Source organism: Arachis ipaensis, chromosome B8 (genome assembly GCF_059453495.1).
Source record: "Arachis ipaensis isolate K30076 ecotype BB chromosome B8, ASM5945349v1, whole genome shotgun sequence".
Taxonomy (NCBI): domain Eukaryota; kingdom Viridiplantae; phylum Streptophyta; class Magnoliopsida; order Fabales; family Fabaceae; genus Arachis; species Arachis ipaensis.
The window spans coordinates 140266625-140283876 of record NC_142443.1 but is presented as its reverse complement, the minus strand read 5'-3'; the positions used below and the strand labels follow the sequence as shown (position 1 = coordinate 140283876).

Genomic DNA, 17252 nt, shown 5'->3' with positions numbered 1-17252 from the left:
TTAAATTAATAATATGCTAATATGTACCTTAATTCACGATTAGGATCGCTTAAGCAATGTAACACACCTCTACAACCACTCATAATAAGGATTGTAGTTATGTCCTAAAGTTGCGTTACATTATTCTTTATTTTGCAACGTCGTATTCTAAAAAATTGAGGTGTGTAATCTACACATGTAGACATAGTAGCATTCACCTTAGAAATAATATGCTAATTATAACAAATTCTGAACTACTTAATATACAAGCATGCAATTCAACTGATCTTTTTTTATTTTTATCTTTTTTTTGTTAGATGACTTTTTTTTATTTGATTTGATTTAATTTTTTAATTTTAATGTATTGTGAAGCCAACAAAGGCCATCCAATTCAGCCAAAATTCAATATATTTTTAATATTTAAAATTAAAAATTATTATACAATAAAAATAACAGATAAGAATTTAACTAGGTACTTTAAGTCATAGTAAAATATTTGAGCCAACTAAACTATTATTTAATATTTATTTTTTTAAGAAGTACTACTAATTTTTTTATAAAAGGTTTGGAGGCGGACATGTCCCTCCATTGCCTCACTTAAGCTTGCCTATAGTATAAAATAGTTTTATATATGTATTCAATTATATATATAGTTTTAGAGTTTTAGTGTCGATCAATCCGACGAGTTTAAAATAATTGATAGTCAAATATATACTAAAATAACCTATATTAATCAAATCATTAAAAAAAGAAGTATCAAATTATTTCAACTTACCACTCATTGCTATAATGCATTAACATTAAATTATTAAAAGAGATCTCTTTTTATAATTATCATTCAACATTCTTTGTTGATTTTCTTTGATACATTAACAATGATCAAATTTGAAATTAGGGTCTCAAACTCTCAATATTATTAGATAACTCATGATAAACATATTTGGATTGTACTCACGAATTAGTTTGAAGAGTTTAATTTGATGCACATGCACTGACAATGTAAAACATTTTACATAGTCATGCAAACAATTTACATAATCCTGCAATCACAACCTGTTTTTTTTTTGTTGACCATTCTCACAGTCAATGTAAAAAATAATTAGTTTTGCTAATGTGACGTTATGTGATTAGATACACATGTAAAATGATTTTACACTTGCAGTCCATCGAAATTAAATTTTAAGTTTGAAACCAAAAGTGTAAGGCATGCCATGCTACATTTAGATATAGTGAATGGTTTGATGTGGAGAGATATTAAGACCCGAAAGATTGATAGTGATCTGTTCTTGCTTGTGATGTTGGTAAAGTACTAGTGAGACATACTGAATAATGTGTTTTCTTCTCTTTCTTTACAAGTATTTTATAGAAGACGGACTTCCCTACAACGTGCACCATACATAGCAATGTAAATGAATGATTTCTGTCATCATGTATCTCATACATTACATTCCTTTGGCAACTGAACATGAATATTTTACACCAGCATTTTGTAAAAACTGCAAGTGTGTCTTCCTTTTTCCCTGGTCCAAGGATGATATTTACAATTTCATAGAAGCAAATGAAATCTATTTTGACAGGATTTGCGCATAGCCGCCATAGCTGAAGGTCACCTTAACAATGTATTGGCACTGCCCTGCAACAATCAAGGAGGGGCCTATAAATGTTGTTTTGAGTTTGCTGCTTACTTACAATAAGTGGCTGAACCCTGTATGAACTTGTTCGAACGAAAACAATGCAAGTGGTAGCCTTCTGTGAAATGACAGATGCATTGACTATCATTTTGCTTCTTATGTTGCCATTTGTTGTTCTCTCTGGATGAGTTACCACTACATCAGGCATCTGCAGTGGATTAGAGTGGGAATCACTGAGTTGCTCTTTATTATAAATCCTGTCCAAGCTTTGAATCGGTATCTTGTTGACTTCAAGATTCTGATTGAGCTCAGTGTCGTCTTCTAAAGCATTTAGAATTCTCTTGGCTTCCTTGGAAAAACCAATGGCGCGCCAAGCATCGGCAACCAGTTGTATAGTGGTTGTTTCTGGGGCAACACCCCTCCCTTCCATGATAACAAGTAATTCTTCTGCTTTCCAAGGTTGTTTTGCTTCTCCATATCCCCATATTAAAGTCTCATAAGTTTTCAAGTTTGCCGGAGTTCCCATTTCATGCATTCTGTCATAGAGTTTAACAGCACGGTCCATTCTTCCTGCGGCACACCATCCACTGATGATGGTAGTAAAGATCACAACATTTGGATGGACACCATATTTTCTCATGGAAGCCAGAAGAGCCTCGGCTTTTCGTGGCTGTCCAGCACGCGCATAACCTTTTGCAAGGATGCTGTATGCGTGGATATCAGGCTCTATCCCAGCCTTCACCATGTCTTCGAATATCTCCTCGCAATTTTTCATAAGACCTGCTGAGCTCCATCCATTCATGATGGTACTAAATGTCACCACATCTGGTTTTATCCCAAATTCTTCCATCAATGTTAGTGCCTGCCCAATTTTCATTTGTGAGTTACTATTTTGATCACAAATCTGATACTAAATAATTATAGACCAACGTGATACAAGCACAAAATATACATGCAACATAAGATTACTATCTCAATATAAAAATCTTGCTCTCTTTTATTATAGAAGGGAATGCTTAAAGGAAAATGTTGGATCTCATAAAAAGCATCAGATATGAGAACTCACCTCATCTACCCCATTTGTGTCTGTAATGTCTAAATATCCTTTGATTAGAGAGTTGAAAATGACGAGATTCGGTTGAACTCCAAGCTCCTTCATTCCGTAAAGAAACCTTAAGGCCTCTGTCATATTGCCTTCTTTACAATAACCACTTATTATGATACCACAAGTTCGTTCATTAGGTCTCACTCTATTGTACTTCATTTTCAATATCAACCTTTCTGCCTTTTCTGTCTCACCATTCTGAGCATAAGCCCTTGCGAACGTGTTGAAGGTGACAACATCGGGCTGCAGGCCCGACGCTACCATCTTGTACATAACATTCCATGCCTCTTCAAGATTCTTCTGGGTGCACCAGGCTTGGTTGAGAATATTATATGTTCTCTCGTTAGCTTTTACATTTTCATCCTGATCCATCATCTCTAGCAATTTCATAGATTCGGAAGGCCTTCCGGCAACTCCAAATCCTTTAATGAGGGTATTATAAGTACTAGTTGTAGGTTTACATCCATACTCCTTCATCTTCTGAAAGATTTTCATGGCTTCATCAACCTTGCCAGAATCGGAAAAGGCGTTGATCATAGCATTGAGAAGTATTGAATCAGGCTTCATTCCATTCTCTACAACTTTAGAAAGAAGCGAATTAATGGATTTGAAACGCTTCTGGCGGGTGAGGGCAGCCACAAGAGCTGTGTATGTTATAAGAGTTGGCCTATGTCCTTGTTCTGTTAAACTATTGAAGATGGACTGAGCTTCCTGTGGCTTCCCCCTTCCAATCAAAGTATTCATCAGTTTGGTTCTTGAATAAACTGTTTGACAACTGTTGTCCCGTGTGCAGATAAGGCAGCGAGATTGATCACGAGTCTCTTCTCGACTAGAGCTTAACTTACTTTGGTTATTCCTGTATTGCTGCAGTTCCTGTTTCACCATTGCCAAAAGTTGACAATAAGCTTCTATGAGCCCATCAGACAATAAGTTTATGAGTTCCTAAGTACTAACTGTAATATACTAATATTCAGGGTAACTTTGCAAATAAAACATGAATGTTTCTAATCACGTAATCATTCGAGAAAGAATAACTCATGATTTGAGATTATTGTATGGAGGAAATTGAAAGCAACACCGTTGAGTGTGTTGCAAGAAACAGTAAACTTGAAGAAGATTATTCAATATTGGTAAAAATGAAGAACAAGTAGCCTAACTGATTATACATGCTCTACACTTACATATACAAGCAGTACCTCTGCCTTGGCCAGCAAGACTAACAGCACTAACTAACTAAACAGAACCTAATAGAATATTAACTACCCTGATTCTAATTCTGTTTGCATAATTACATTCATATCCTTTTCTTTTTTGTTATTATACTTCACAGAAATGAAGATCAGTATTGCTGTCTAAAGGCTCGACATGATGGGAATAGTTGAGGCTAATCACAGTCAGAGTCACAGATTAAAGTAAATGTAACTGAGTAAGGGCATAATGAATTTGTCATAAAGTAGAGCAGTGGAGAATATACCATGAGTGGTAAATCTTTAAGACCTTCATTGCTCATAAGGGCTCCCTTTTGGGTGCTATCCATGATTCTACCCTTGGCAGCTCCTCCTGAAAGATTGTTAACTATTAGTGATCAACAAACCCTAAACATGTCAACCTAAGTGATAATGATAATTTAAACCTTTCATGCTCGAATCACCCATCCAAAGTGAAATTTTGGACCCAAAATTAAAGGTAAAGAATAGACATCAACAAGATTCAAAAGATAACAAACAATACTGGTAATTTATACTGCATAGTCAATGCAAGATGATGGTATGGTTTCGGAGGCAGAGAAGTTGAAGTAGAGGAAGGGATACCTCTGTAGAACAGTTGAGGAGCTTGTGGGAAGAGTTATGACAGTTAGAGAGAGTATAATGTTATGAATGTAGAAAAAGTAAAATAGCAATTGGAGTTTAGTGCCTTCGTGTGTGTTTGTGTGTGTGTGGCATACACACCGGAGATTCTTATCCACACATTATTATCATAATTAGATTTCCGAGGAGTGGATCACGCCACGTAAGCTTTCTATTGGCAAGATTAACCATTCACCACGTATTCCACTATTCCCCTCATTCCAACTACACTCGCTGGGAGCTCCGTTTCCAGACATTCTTTTATTAAAGATGCCATGTTGAACCATTAGGAATTAGTCTTCTAGCAGGACCAAATCCTTGTTCATTTTTCTATTGTTCATGTAACTTTCTTTTTTCTCATATCAAAATATGCTGCTCTAGGCATGATGAGAGGAGGGAGAAGATGGTGCAAGAGTAAGCTACTAATCTAGTTTGCTGTGGCCTAGATGATAATAAAAATGTGCAACACAACTTTCAAAGTTACAATACAAACAATTTAGTAGAAAGATAATTTAATTTTTAAAAAATACACTAGGAAAGTGGTAAAAAAAAAATACATGTAACCGGTGACATCTGAGATGACAAATATAAATAAATAAAACTAAAGATATTCTTGTTAAGGAAATTCTACTTCACAAAACACAAACAAAAAGCTGTATAGATACTTCATCCTTCAGTCCTATCTAATAGCAAATGTAAAGCAAAGAAAAAAAATGGGGGAGAAAAATAAATTAGTCCCCATTTGAATTCTGCAGTTTATGGTGTTCACTGTAGAATTCTATCAAAAGTGGCCGACAGGAAACTAAATCAATTGGTTTTCTTCTCTTCTTCCTTTGCAGCAACCACCTCTGAAGATTCCACAGCCTGATCGTCCTCCTCGCCTCCAAAACCAAACTCATTTACACGTTTCTTATCCACTGGATAGATCCACCGTTGGTATAAATATATGAGGAAGATGAGATCTGAAATGAAGGAAAGGGTAAAAGATATCAAGTTAATGAAAATATATTAAGAAAATGACAAGGGCGACATAATTAACATTTGCATGGACCCTAAGTAATGAACTAGGATGAACATCAGGCATTGGCCACCATACTAGTAGATTGAACGACAAAAGGCCCCCTATTCTGTCACAAAAAGGTTAACCGTCCCCACAGTCATGAAAGGTTAGACAAAGCTGCAATATAGCACAACAAAACAAGTTCTGCCAGACCTATTCTATAAATTTGGTACCACCTCCGAATCTCTAGAAAGGCAAATAGTCGAAAATTGGCATGTCATTTGTAGGAGGAAAGGAAAAGGAAAAGAGCAAGGTGTTCTATATTACATGCATATAATCCTAGAGGACATTATGCTTGGTATATGTGGCAGTTGCAGAATAGCATGTGGTTATGATCCCAATCTTACCATCGCGGAAGACAGAGAGACGATGTAGTGTTGGCATTTTGATGACAAAGGCAAAAAGATCATCAATGATGGTATTGAGGAACTTGTAAGTCATTTGTCTCCAAGGTAGATGAGCAACAGATTTAAGCTTGTAGTTGATGAACAACTGAGGGCACATCATAATAAAACCTGCGCCAGTTTCCAGTAGAGATTAGAGATCAAACTTAGACAAGTTATATATATAACTGGTAGTATCTCCTCCAGAATACAATTATAGTTGAATGAACTAGAAGAGTGCTTACCAAACATGTAGACACAGCTTGTGAGTGAAGACAAAATCCAAGAATACCAACTCTTGTGACGCTCATACATCAATGAGTAAATGGAGAAGCCAACAACAAGGAGAAATAGAACATAGGATAAATACTTCATTGCAATATCATCATACTCCTTTGTCTTGTTCCTTACATATGACTCTCGATCTCGGAGCCTCAACATAGGTATCTTTCCTGTCCTATCAATCTGGAAACAAAGAAGAGAATAAATTGCAGATTGCAGAAATCAAACAGCGTTGAAGAACATAAGTATTCTCATTCAAACAAAAAGGTCGATAAAACAGTGCCAGTAAGTACTGGTATACATGAGGATACACAGAAGTTAGCTAGAAGTCATTTCTCAGGAATGGCAGTTTTACACGACAATCACAATTATCAAATATGGTGATATACTAAATGAAAAAAAAAAAAAGAACAGAATATCACAAACAATACCTCTATACGCATGGCTTTTCCAATTTTCCAGAACTCAATAACAACGCCAATTCCAGAGCTTGCAAGAATCATCCAGGAGGTGTCATTGTCAAGCAGATAAAGGAAGATAATAAGCTGACAAATAAAGCTCACAACAACGGTCTTTGCAGACAGTCCCTCCATGGATTTATTTTTGTTCCAAAATTGGATATCTGGGAAAAAAGAGAACAGTCAGATGAAAGGCTATGACTCCAACCAAAGTCATCAGAATCTCCTTGATGGAGCAACTTTCCTGAATATTGTGATACAAAATGACTTACCATTCTTGAAAGCCAAGAAATCAAAAACAGAATGAAGTAGAGATACGATCATCGTAACTCCCAGGAGGTAAGGATTTCCTTCCAAGAATACCCTCTGACATAAATAAAAACAACTAGTCAAGAAATAGGAAAAACACAGGACTTGCAAATTATTCTCAACATTCAACAAGAAGATTCCAACATATCGATTAACTCTACTAGATATGCCCACATCATGAATTAAATCACACAACATTTTGCCAAGAATTTCTAGATAACAGACCTTTAATTCATCAGCTTCGCCTTCAAGCATGCTTCCATAATTACGATGAATCTGAAATGACTGGTCAATCTGCATGAATAATTGCCACTTTGTCATACTAATGGGACCAACCTCCAGATTAAGTGGTAACTCAGTTACTGTCTCATTCAAAGCTATCAACTTATCCCTGAGTAACCAGAACTCATTGAAAAAGACAGTTGGATAGTAGTTCCCAGTGAAAGGATCGATATTCATGTCTGGGCATTGTAGTTAAAGAAACTCATACATATGATCAGCTAACTTGCATTTCATAGTTGATGGAACAGAACATGATAGAAGATCAAAACATGAAAGGAGAGAGCATAAAGTTGTTGGTGCAAACGTATGAATGCGTTAAGACGGAATTTATATTTTAAAATTAAAAGTGAATAGAATACGACCATAGTGACAATAAGCTGTACAAGATCCTCCATCTAGAAGTTCTCCATTATTTTACATTAATGTTGCATATAATATAACCATACTCTATACAGAAGATATAGTATACAAAAACCAATGCCAAAACAAACTACAATGGGAAGGTAGCGAAAAAGAAATTAACAGAAAACAAGGATACATGGAGCAATGTTTGGTGGTATGCCTGTTTTTGGATACCTGCAAACAGGAAGAGTACAACATTATAAGCAGCGTTAGAAAGAATATCCATCAATAACTGGCTCAGACACTAGAAAGTAAAGGATGATCAGTCATGAGAATGGAACAGAGAGCCATGAAAAGGGTGAATTTCAGTAATTGTCATCACAAAGTACCCATTAAACTGTTTTATTTAGGATGGAATCATAGTTAAGCAGCTTAATCATCTACAAATTTGAAATGTTCCAATCAGAAAGCCTAATTCACCACTAAAAGAAAGGTGACACAAAAATTGGATGCTCATTCTTATATTTCCCTCATGCAAAGCTAAGGACCAAAAATAATTGACATACTGTGTGAAGTCAGCAACCAAGTTTATAGTTATATTTGGTTTCCAATATGAAACCCACTCGACAGGGCCTTCATCCTTAGAATCATCTTCGGTATCATCAACCACCTACAATAACCAAAATTGCTATGTATTGAGATCATCGCATAAAATCAGCAAGTGCCATCATGTTAAGCAACACTGAAAAATTGAAAAACGAGTTACGAGCACACCTTGGATGTCGCTTGGCCCTCAGTAGAATCCGGTGAATTCCCCAATAGACTTTTCTTTTTATCTGCTTTTGACTTGGGCAAGTATATCACAACAGCTGAAGCCAATAAAAAATAGTGCTGTCTTGTAAACCCTTAAATTTAAACTAAAAAAAGTAACAGAAGTATCGACGAGAAGGGAAAATAAATAAGAAATCATACGATGTGTTCTTCCAAATGCTGCTTGAGGTTGGTATTCTGGATCACTTGGGTCAGGTGAGTATCCAGAATGTGCAAAGAAAACATGAGCATACAGACTCCCATTGTTCTTCAAAGCCTGAAATAAAGAACAAGTCACAACAAAGTTCAATATACTTGGGGAAAACAAAATACTTTTAAACTTTCTTCAGTAATCAATGAAAGCAAATCATGCACCACAAGAAGTAGCAAGTCAGGAAGTCACACCTCAGATGGGTGATACTTCAAAGTAAGAGTCCTGGTACTCTCAGGTCCCCAAACAGCATATGGAATATTGGTTTCATGCCAAACAAGAGCACTTTCACGACCAAAGTCGTTGAACTTCTCACGCTCAGAGATATATAACCACATGTCCTAAACAAAATCACCATAAAAAAAGAACATTAACAAGTACCAAGACAAGAAGCAATATGACATAGGATTATAGCAAACACTTTGAATTTACTCCAAGTCTCCAACAGCAGAACACAGACAGATAATATAATAATACCCACAAGCTCTAAATTAATTTCCTCCATATCTTTCACCATGAGTTAATCTTTGTAGAATAATAACCTTTCATAGGCTATGATTGCAATCATTGCATGTAGAAAATGGTGGTTAATGGCAAGAAAAGAGCAGCTATTATATTCCACTTCACCCCTCAACTTCCCTTTCTGTTCCGTTAGGATCCACTCACTTTCATCATCCATAAAACTCTCAATTTAGCCTTCAGTTTTACCTAGCATTCCTTATTGAGCAATTGTCCTATTTTACATAAAACCCTAATTTTCCTCGTACAATTTCTTTTCACATTCAATTATGATTTTTTGCAAGTCTAAATCAGATATTCGGAGTTAGTTGACCATACTCGGACTGATATGATTCAAACCAAATCGGCCAACTACGAAAAAGTAAAGCTCTCTTATTCACAGGTTTTCTCCGTTCACATAAACTGACCCAAAGAGCATACTCGATAGTAAAAAAATCAACCAACCTAAACTGCACAGCGAAACTGTGCAGAAGGAAATTTCAGTTAATAAAAAAACCGCACCTAGAAGTTACAAAATTCATAACTCAGTCTAAGTAACTAAGAACAAAGGGCGCAACCTAAAGAAGGGCACTGAAATTTCCGAAATCCACATAAATCGATTAATCAACGAGCATAACAGTATGGAAGTTAGTGAGAGAAAGTGAAAGAGAGAGATCACGAAGAAGTGAGAGAGTGAGTGTAAGAACGAACTAGTTGCTGGCCTTTCTGGAAGAGATTGTTGATGAGAGCAGAAGGTTCGGTAGGTTTTTTAGGAGAGAAAAATTTGGAGGCGAAGTACCAGAAAACCGCTATGCGGATAATTCCGGTGAGGCCAAAGCCTCCTTGTTGTTGTTGCTGTTGTCTCCCTTGCGGTGCCTGGCCGCCTTGAGCTGCGGCCGTCGGCGGCGCCATATTCGGCGGAGAGAGGGATAAGGCAGGCGGTGGCGGCGGTAGAATCGAGGATCTAAAAGGAATGAGAAGGATACGACGGAGAGTTAGCTTTTTCGAGTGCGTAACTAAGTGCGGATATTTATAAAGCTAAAGATTTCTCCCAACTTGCCCTCACTTCACTTGCGCATATATATAAGGTTTGTTTGGCTCATCTTATTATGTTTAGATATAATTATATAAAAATATTTTTTATTTATTTATTACATAAAAAATATTTTTTTTTAAATAAATTTTTAAAAAAAATGTAAATTATAATTTTTAAAAATTTATTTTTTATTTTTTATTATTAAAAATTTATTAAACATGTTAAAAATAAAAATAAAAATTTTTTTTATTGAAAAAAGATCATTTTTTATTAATTTAATGGTGTCCAAACAAATATATCAATTTAATTTAATTTTGATTTTCAGTTAAAATAAAACAATTTTACACGTTAATTTAATTACATAATTACATATCAGTAAAAATAATTATTTTTTATATTAATCGTATAAATAATGTTTGATAAAATTATTAGAGATTATTTTATAAAAAATTCAATGTTAAAATTATTTGATATTTTTGTATTTAATATAATAAAAAAATGTCTTATTTTAAAAAAAATATGTTTATATTAAAAGAAAATATTTTAATTTATATTTCAAAGTATCATTATTCATCTTTTTTTTTTTTACCAAAAATATGAGACTCAAACTCGCAACCTTTTAATTGAGTATGGGGAGACTATGCCATTTGAACTATTACTCATTGGCCATTATTCACCTTACTTGTTTCTAACTAAAAAAGTATATTAATATGTTAGTGTCATCATCCACATGCACTAACCTAAGTTAATAATAATAAAAATTGACATACAGAAAAAATAAAATAGACTAACATTGAGATTGATTTATGTATTATCTTTTTAGAGACTAAAATATTCACTTTTAAAATCTTCTATCATATTTTTTGGAGATTTAAATAATAATTGTATCCAAAATCTGTCCGAATAAAATCTTAAAAATTAATATGTGAATTAATTTTTTTAAAAAACTAAAATGTCCACTTTAAAACCATAAGTATTAATTTGAATAATTACTCAAAATTTAGGCATATTTAATTGTATGAAAAAAGTTAGTAATAATATGATCGCATGAAACTAATTTGGATTGATCGGTCACTTATTCGCTTAAGTAAGTGTGGGGTTCGAACTTCACCTTATGCATGTAATAACCTATTAGCCAGACCATTAAATGAAACTCAGATCTGCAACGAATTAATCTTTAACGTGTCGAATTAATGATATCGTGGGTAACAAAACGAATTAATATTTGACGTGTCGAATTAATGATACCGTGGGTAACCAAAAAAAAATATGATCGCATGACTTGGTTGACTGAAATGCAAAGACAAACGGGAGGTTGAGGAACAAGAGGAACAAGGAAAACAGTGAGTGTATTCGATAAATCGCATCGCAGAGAAGAAAGAAAGAAAGAAGGAAAATGAACTTGGAATCGGTGAAGAAGTACTTGGAGAAACCAGGAGGTGACACGTCATCGCTTGTGGATGAACTCCCTCCAAGATTCTTGGAACCCTTAGTCCTCAATGCACTTCGCGTCGATCTCGTTGAACCAGGCCGAGTCCTCTGCTCCATGAAAATCCCTCCTCGTTTACTCGTTCGTTCGTTCGCCCTTACCTCTCAATCCTCAACAATTTCGATTCTATTCTGTTTACTCTCTCAATTTCGCTAATCGCTCTGTTGTTTCTTAGAATTCCGGCAACTCGTTGCACGGCGGCGCCACCGCCACCATGGTGGATGTGGTGGGTTCAGCTGCGATTCCCACCCTAGGGCATATGTCTGGCAGGACTGGGGTTTCTGTGGAGATCAATGTTACATACTTAGATGCTGCATATGCTCATGTTAGTATCTATCTATCTATCATCATTCATTTCTATTTATCTTTACCTTTTCTTTTCTTTTCTTTTGTGTTCTTTTAGGGGGAAACAAAATGAAATTGGCCGCTATCAATTGTCAAAATGTGCAATTCCACACTGAATTTGTCAAATGGTGAAAATATGTGGAATCTTTTGACAAATTCAAGTTGCTTGATTTGATCTTTGTATAAATTGTTTTGCGGCTGTGATGTGTTTGGTAATGGTTTGCTTTGTTTGATGCCTCAAGAAGCTGTTGGAATGGTCCCTTTGGCTTTCATGAATTGATCAACCGTATTGTTGGTTCAAGTGATATTGAGTCCTATGAAAAAAAGGAGTATATATATATAGGGAGAACTTTATTCCCAATATGATATTGGCCTAGCTCAAACTAGAGTACCTATCATTTTTAAAAGAAAAAGGTTTGAATTTATTGTTATTCACCTGAGCGCAGATAGATTGCAGTATGATATGATATCTTTCGCTCTTTGTCCGTCTTGCTACCATGAATTTGGTCACTGCTACAAGCTCTATTCAGTCTGATATCTGGTCAAGAAACAAAAATTGGGAGACCCTCAAAGATAAAACCTATGATTTTATCTGTTGACACCCTCTTTAAACTATTGCAATTGCTTATGATTTTGTGAACTATGCTCTTTTCTAATTTTGGCATGAATTGATTTATTGTTCAGTATGGATGAGACTTTGTTTTTCGATGAGTGGAATGGAGGGATCCGCTTCTTGGTTTATGATATTGGATGTTGTTGATTTGATGATTTCTTTTTTATTTGTGGCCTTCTGTTATGTTAGGAGGAGATTGAGATCGAGGCCAAGACCCTACGTGTAGGAAAGGCAGTAGCTGTTGTTAGTGTCGAGTTCAGGAAGAAAAAGACTGGCAAAATTTTTGCGCAGGGGCGTCATACCAAATATCTTCCGCTTGCCAGCAAGATGTGAAGGCAGCAACTATGCTAACGAAATAAGCAGTTCCATGTTGGCTAATATTCGCAACTGGCAAATATACGCATTCGTCACTCCTGATTTAGTTTCTTGCAAATGCTATGGTTGCTACATGTGAGATGTTACCCTGAATGATTTATAAGTTCATATTGATGTGCAGACACAGCTCATCATTGTCACATGAAGTGGCCATAACCAGCTCCTCTTTGTGACTTCATAATTTATACATATTGATTTATAGGAAAGATTTATTTTTGGGTATGTATGAATTCAGGAGCCAGAACTTATGCTAAAAAGATTTATTGGAATCTTGGATCTTATAAAAGGCAAGTGTATATTTTGTTTATCTATTTAGCTGACTCTATTTAGTTTTAAATAAGGTTCATTTGTTGTAGCTGCGTGTGCCTTTACATTTTACATTTTAGCCTTCTAAATACCACTTATTTTAGGTCAGTGCCTACTGATGCAACTACAATATCAAACATTACAGTCCTAAATTTTCGATTAGTTACCCAGCAATACTTGACAGATTCATTGGTCCATAGAGGAACACACTGAGGTTGATGACTAATTTCTGCAGATATTCTTCAACAATATAGACAGGAAATGCTCAATGCAAAGATTTGGCTTCTCTAAAATAAGGAGATTTGTACAACAAAAAAACGTGAAGGATTAATCAAATCCTTGGATCAATGATAACTTTCATTGTATGTGCGTTCCACGGAATAGTTCTAAAGTGATTAACATGTCTTGTGGAAAATATGATAGTTGATTTAATTTAGTCTTCCAATTTATCATTGTTTTTACTTTATATTATTTGTAATTATATCCTTTTAATAGAATTAGCATGTTTTAGCCTTGTGTACATCTAAAGAAAAACACCTTTATAATAATGGGTTTATTCTCATAAATACAAAATTTGGTTCATGTCACCAAAGTTTTTCATTGTTCAGAATTTTCACCAAACAATTACTAAAGGTAATCATCAGCAGATTGATCAGATCCATCCCTTGGGATTCCCAGAGCATCTCTGAAATTGAGTGTTCTTCTCATAGTTCGCCTTCCGATCGCTCCGCCTGCATTACCTTTTCTCATCATGGCAGCAAATTCGCCATAATCTATTTGTCCATCCTGCATCACAAGTCTTCCATTAATCCCTAGTAATGAATCTATGCTCAATTTATAATTGCAGGATAAAACAGTGCTTACATTGTCTTGATCAATTTCCTTGACCATTTCATCAATATGGACATCATCCAAACCAAACTCCTTACAAGCTTGTTGAATCTCATCAATGGTTATGTAGCCACTTCCATCTTTGTCAAAATAAGAGAATGCTGACAACAGGTTTTCCTCTCTCTCAAGCTTATTCAAGTGAACAGTAGCAGCAATGAATTCACCATAGTCAATTGTACCACTGTTATCAATATCAGCCTGTTTCATACAACATCATAAGATTATGTCTAATCCTTAACTTGGAAAATTGGATTCACTAAACAAATGTTAACATTGATCTTACTGCATCCATAAGATCCTTGATTTCGGATTCCATAAGTTCAGATCCTACTTTCTTTAAACCAACTTTTAGCTCTTCAAATGTTATGGTTCCGCTGTTGTCTGCATCAAGCATCTTAAACAACTCTTTCAGACCACCAATTTCTTCCTCAGAGAGCCTCTCAGCAATAACCTGGAACGAGTAAGCAAAAGTTTTGAAATTGTAGAATTAGGATCAGTTTCAAGCTCCTGGTGAAAACAATGAGGTTCTGATAGAGTTCCAAATGTAAGATTTAAGCTGAAAAAGTGAAAAGCTCTCAAAACTTTTGGTGTCTTACAAATTATAGATATAATTGTTGCTTGAAATTCAGGCCAAGGCTTTGAAGAAAGTGATCTTAGTTACATTCATTAATTTCTTTCAATTCAATGGAAAGTTTATCTTAGCAAATATAATTAATCACTTTCTCATTCTATCAGGAACAGATTACTGCATTCTTAGCCTTAACAAGATGTTATAAGAAAGCCTTACGCGCAGCGCCATCTTCTTAAGCTTATTCATTGCGGAGAACTGCTTCAGGCGCGATAAGACAGCAGAATCAAGAGGTTTATCCGGCGCAATATTGTCATCAACGATCCACGGGTGACCTGACACAGAAAAAGATGAGCTATGAGCTGTTTCGTGCAAATCAAGTTACGTGCTCTTCAAGATTTAATGATAGACTTACAAAGTACTTGGTGAGCTGTGAGCCTTGTTTTTGGATTTCGGTCTAGCATTTTCCGGATTAGATCCTTTGCGCTGCCGGAAATGCTAGGCCATGGCTCAGAGCGGAAATCAAGTTTTCCCATTAAAATCTGCCTGAAGATCCCTTGCTCCGTTTCTGTTGATCAAATAATTTGCATTAGTACTTTTTTAATTTTGGTACTTTCATTATTCAATATATCTAGATACAGTTTCGAAATTAATACAGATATTTTGGAACAGAGGGAGTAATACCTGCCCAGAATGGTGGCACTCCACTTAGTAAGATGTACAAGATAACGCCGGCACTCCACACGTCTAACTCTGGTCCATAATGTTTGCGCAGGACTTCCGGCGCAACATAGTAAGGGCTTCCAACAACATCAGTAAAAGATTCACCTGAAAAGCACAGACAATCAAATATCATTTTTAAACAGTAAACTATGCCTTAAAGAGATTGAGAAATTTAACTATTTAATTGTCTTCAAGGCAAGGATCTTAAGTTCAAAAGCACTTGAAGATACATATATAGCCATTTTCCAGAGTTCAAATATTCAGGTATATATATCTCTTTCTCAACTTGATCAGATTCCAAATCAAATGATGAAACACCATTACAAACTACAATCAATTGAAGATCCATAATTTCAATATTTTCACCATATGGCCATGATATTTAACCAAAATCAATAAGATTTAAAGTCTGATCACACAAATTCAAGAAGATAGTTAAGGCCAGAGTCATGAAACAACATTTTAAATGAAATCAGACCAATACATCAAATCACAAAAGCATTGTCTGCATTTTCTAGTTCTTAAAAATGTCAAAAACAATCGAATAAACGGGTCACCCTAATCGCGCAACAAAACATTCTTAAACATTTGCTTAAATACTATTCTTTCCTCATTAAGTAGTATCAAGGAGGGATCTATAAGTAACTGAACCAGAAGCTAGAAGCAAAGGAAACAAACCTGGTTTGTAGAACACAGACAAACCAAAATCAGTGGCTTTAAGCTTAGCATCTTCTTCAACACTATCAAACAAGAAATTCTCAGGCTTTAGGTCTCTATGCATGACCCCAAGAGAGTGACAAGACTCAACAACCTCAACAATGGTCTTAATAACCTTTGCAGCCTCTCTCTCACTGTATTGACCCTTCTTCACAATCCTATCAAACAACTCACCACCCTCACAAACCTCCATAACCAAATGAACATTTGAGATGTCCTCATAGGTTCCATGGATCCTCACCACATTGGGGTGCTCGGATAAATGGTGCATTATCTGAACCTCCCTCCAAACATCATCATAATCCTCTTTGCAGAAAAGCTTCTTCTTTGGGATTGATTTGCAGGCATATTTGCATCCTGTTGTTTTGTGTGTGCAAAGGTATGTGGTTCCAAATTGACCTTGACCCAATTTTCTTCCTAGAGTGTAGACTTCATTCAGATTTTTTGTTCTATAAGGCAAAACCCATGTTGGTTTTGGTGTTAAGGTTGTATTTTTGGTAGTAGTGTTGGATTTGGCCATTGTTAAATCTTGTTTTATGTGATGTATTGGATGCTGTTGTTGCAATTTGATGAATGATATTGATGATGGCTACAACACAAAGATGATGATGATGATGGAAAATAAGATCAAAGATCAAAGAAAGAAACAAGAATGTGTGAACAAAAGACCCTTTTAATTAGGGAAGACTTTAAACCTATGACTGTGTCAATTGTCAAAGATGAGATATGAGTCCACTCTTTTTTGTGTAGCAATAAAGTGTTTTCAACTCTCAACTTTCAAGTTTCAACTTCACACACAAGCAAAGATATTTGTTGTTTGAAGATTTAAAAAAAAATATATATGGGTGTGTTTATTTTATTAATACCAAAATTTGATGCTCAAAAAGGAAAAAAGCATTTCCATGAAACAAAAAAAAAAACAATGAATAAAGAATCTTTTTCATTTTTGTGATTGAATTATGTGTATCCCTTTTTTATATTACCACTTTTGC

General features: G+C 35.2%; 4 protein-coding genes across 6 annotated transcripts; 1 reads left to right on the top strand and 3 right to left on the bottom strand.

Moving 5' to 3' along the window:
• Positions 1-1354: 1354 nt before the first annotated feature.
• Positions 1355-4656, bottom strand: LOC107612520 (uncharacterized). 3 transcript variants are annotated; one of them, XM_016314214.3, is made up of 4 exons: positions 4527-4656; positions 4190-4275; positions 2677-3588; positions 1355-2472 (listed from the first exon to the last, which is right to left on the bottom strand). In XM_016314214.3, exons 2-4 carry the CDS (start codon positions 4250-4252, stop codon positions 1591-1593), a joined length of 1857 nt encoding a protein of 618 aa, XP_016169700.1. In that variant the 5' UTR covers positions 4253-4275; positions 4527-4656; the 3' UTR covers positions 1355-1590. The 3 variants fall into 3 exon arrangements, with proteins under 3 accessions (XP_016169700.1, XP_016169701.1, XP_020965821.1); XM_016314215.3 differs by lacking the exon at positions 4527-4656 and adding an exon at positions 4447-4471; XM_021110162.2 differs by lacking the exon at positions 4527-4656 and adding an exon at positions 4349-4373.
• A 399-nt stretch (positions 4657-5055) lies between these two features.
• LOC107612521 (uncharacterized) lies at positions 5056-10276 on the bottom strand. The gene is made up of 12 exons (XM_016314216.3): positions 9909-10276; positions 8894-9040; positions 8651-8765; positions 8453-8547; positions 8245-8348; positions 7875-7912; positions 7280-7515; positions 7018-7111; positions 6719-6909; positions 6251-6470; positions 5970-6137; positions 5056-5524 (listed from the first exon to the last, which is right to left on the bottom strand). Exons 1-12 carry the CDS (start codon positions 10107-10109, stop codon positions 5370-5372), a joined length of 1764 nt encoding a protein of 587 aa, XP_016169702.1. The 5' UTR covers positions 10110-10276; the 3' UTR covers positions 5056-5369.
• Positions 10277-11504: 1228 nt separating this feature from the next.
• Positions 11505-13410, top strand: LOC107612523 (Thioesterase superfamily protein). The gene is made up of 3 exons (XM_016314218.3): positions 11505-11803; positions 11898-12047; positions 12870-13410. Exons 1-3 carry the CDS (start codon positions 11630-11632, stop codon positions 13011-13013), a joined length of 468 nt encoding a protein of 155 aa, XP_016169704.1. The 5' UTR covers positions 11505-11629; the 3' UTR covers positions 13014-13410.
• Positions 13411-13863: 453 nt separating this feature from the next.
• Positions 13864-17072, bottom strand: CDPK9 (calmodulin-like domain protein kinase 9). Its single transcript, XM_016314217.3, has 7 exons — positions 16222-17072; positions 15505-15648; positions 15236-15388; positions 15040-15155; positions 14536-14703; positions 14226-14450; positions 13864-14147 (listed from the first exon to the last, which is right to left on the bottom strand). The coding sequence occupies exons 1-7, from the start codon at positions 16778-16780 to the stop codon at positions 13989-13991; spliced, it is 1524 nt and encodes a 507-aa protein (XP_016169703.1). The 5' UTR covers positions 16781-17072; the 3' UTR covers positions 13864-13988.
• Between the last annotated feature and the right edge of the window lie 180 nt (positions 17073-17252).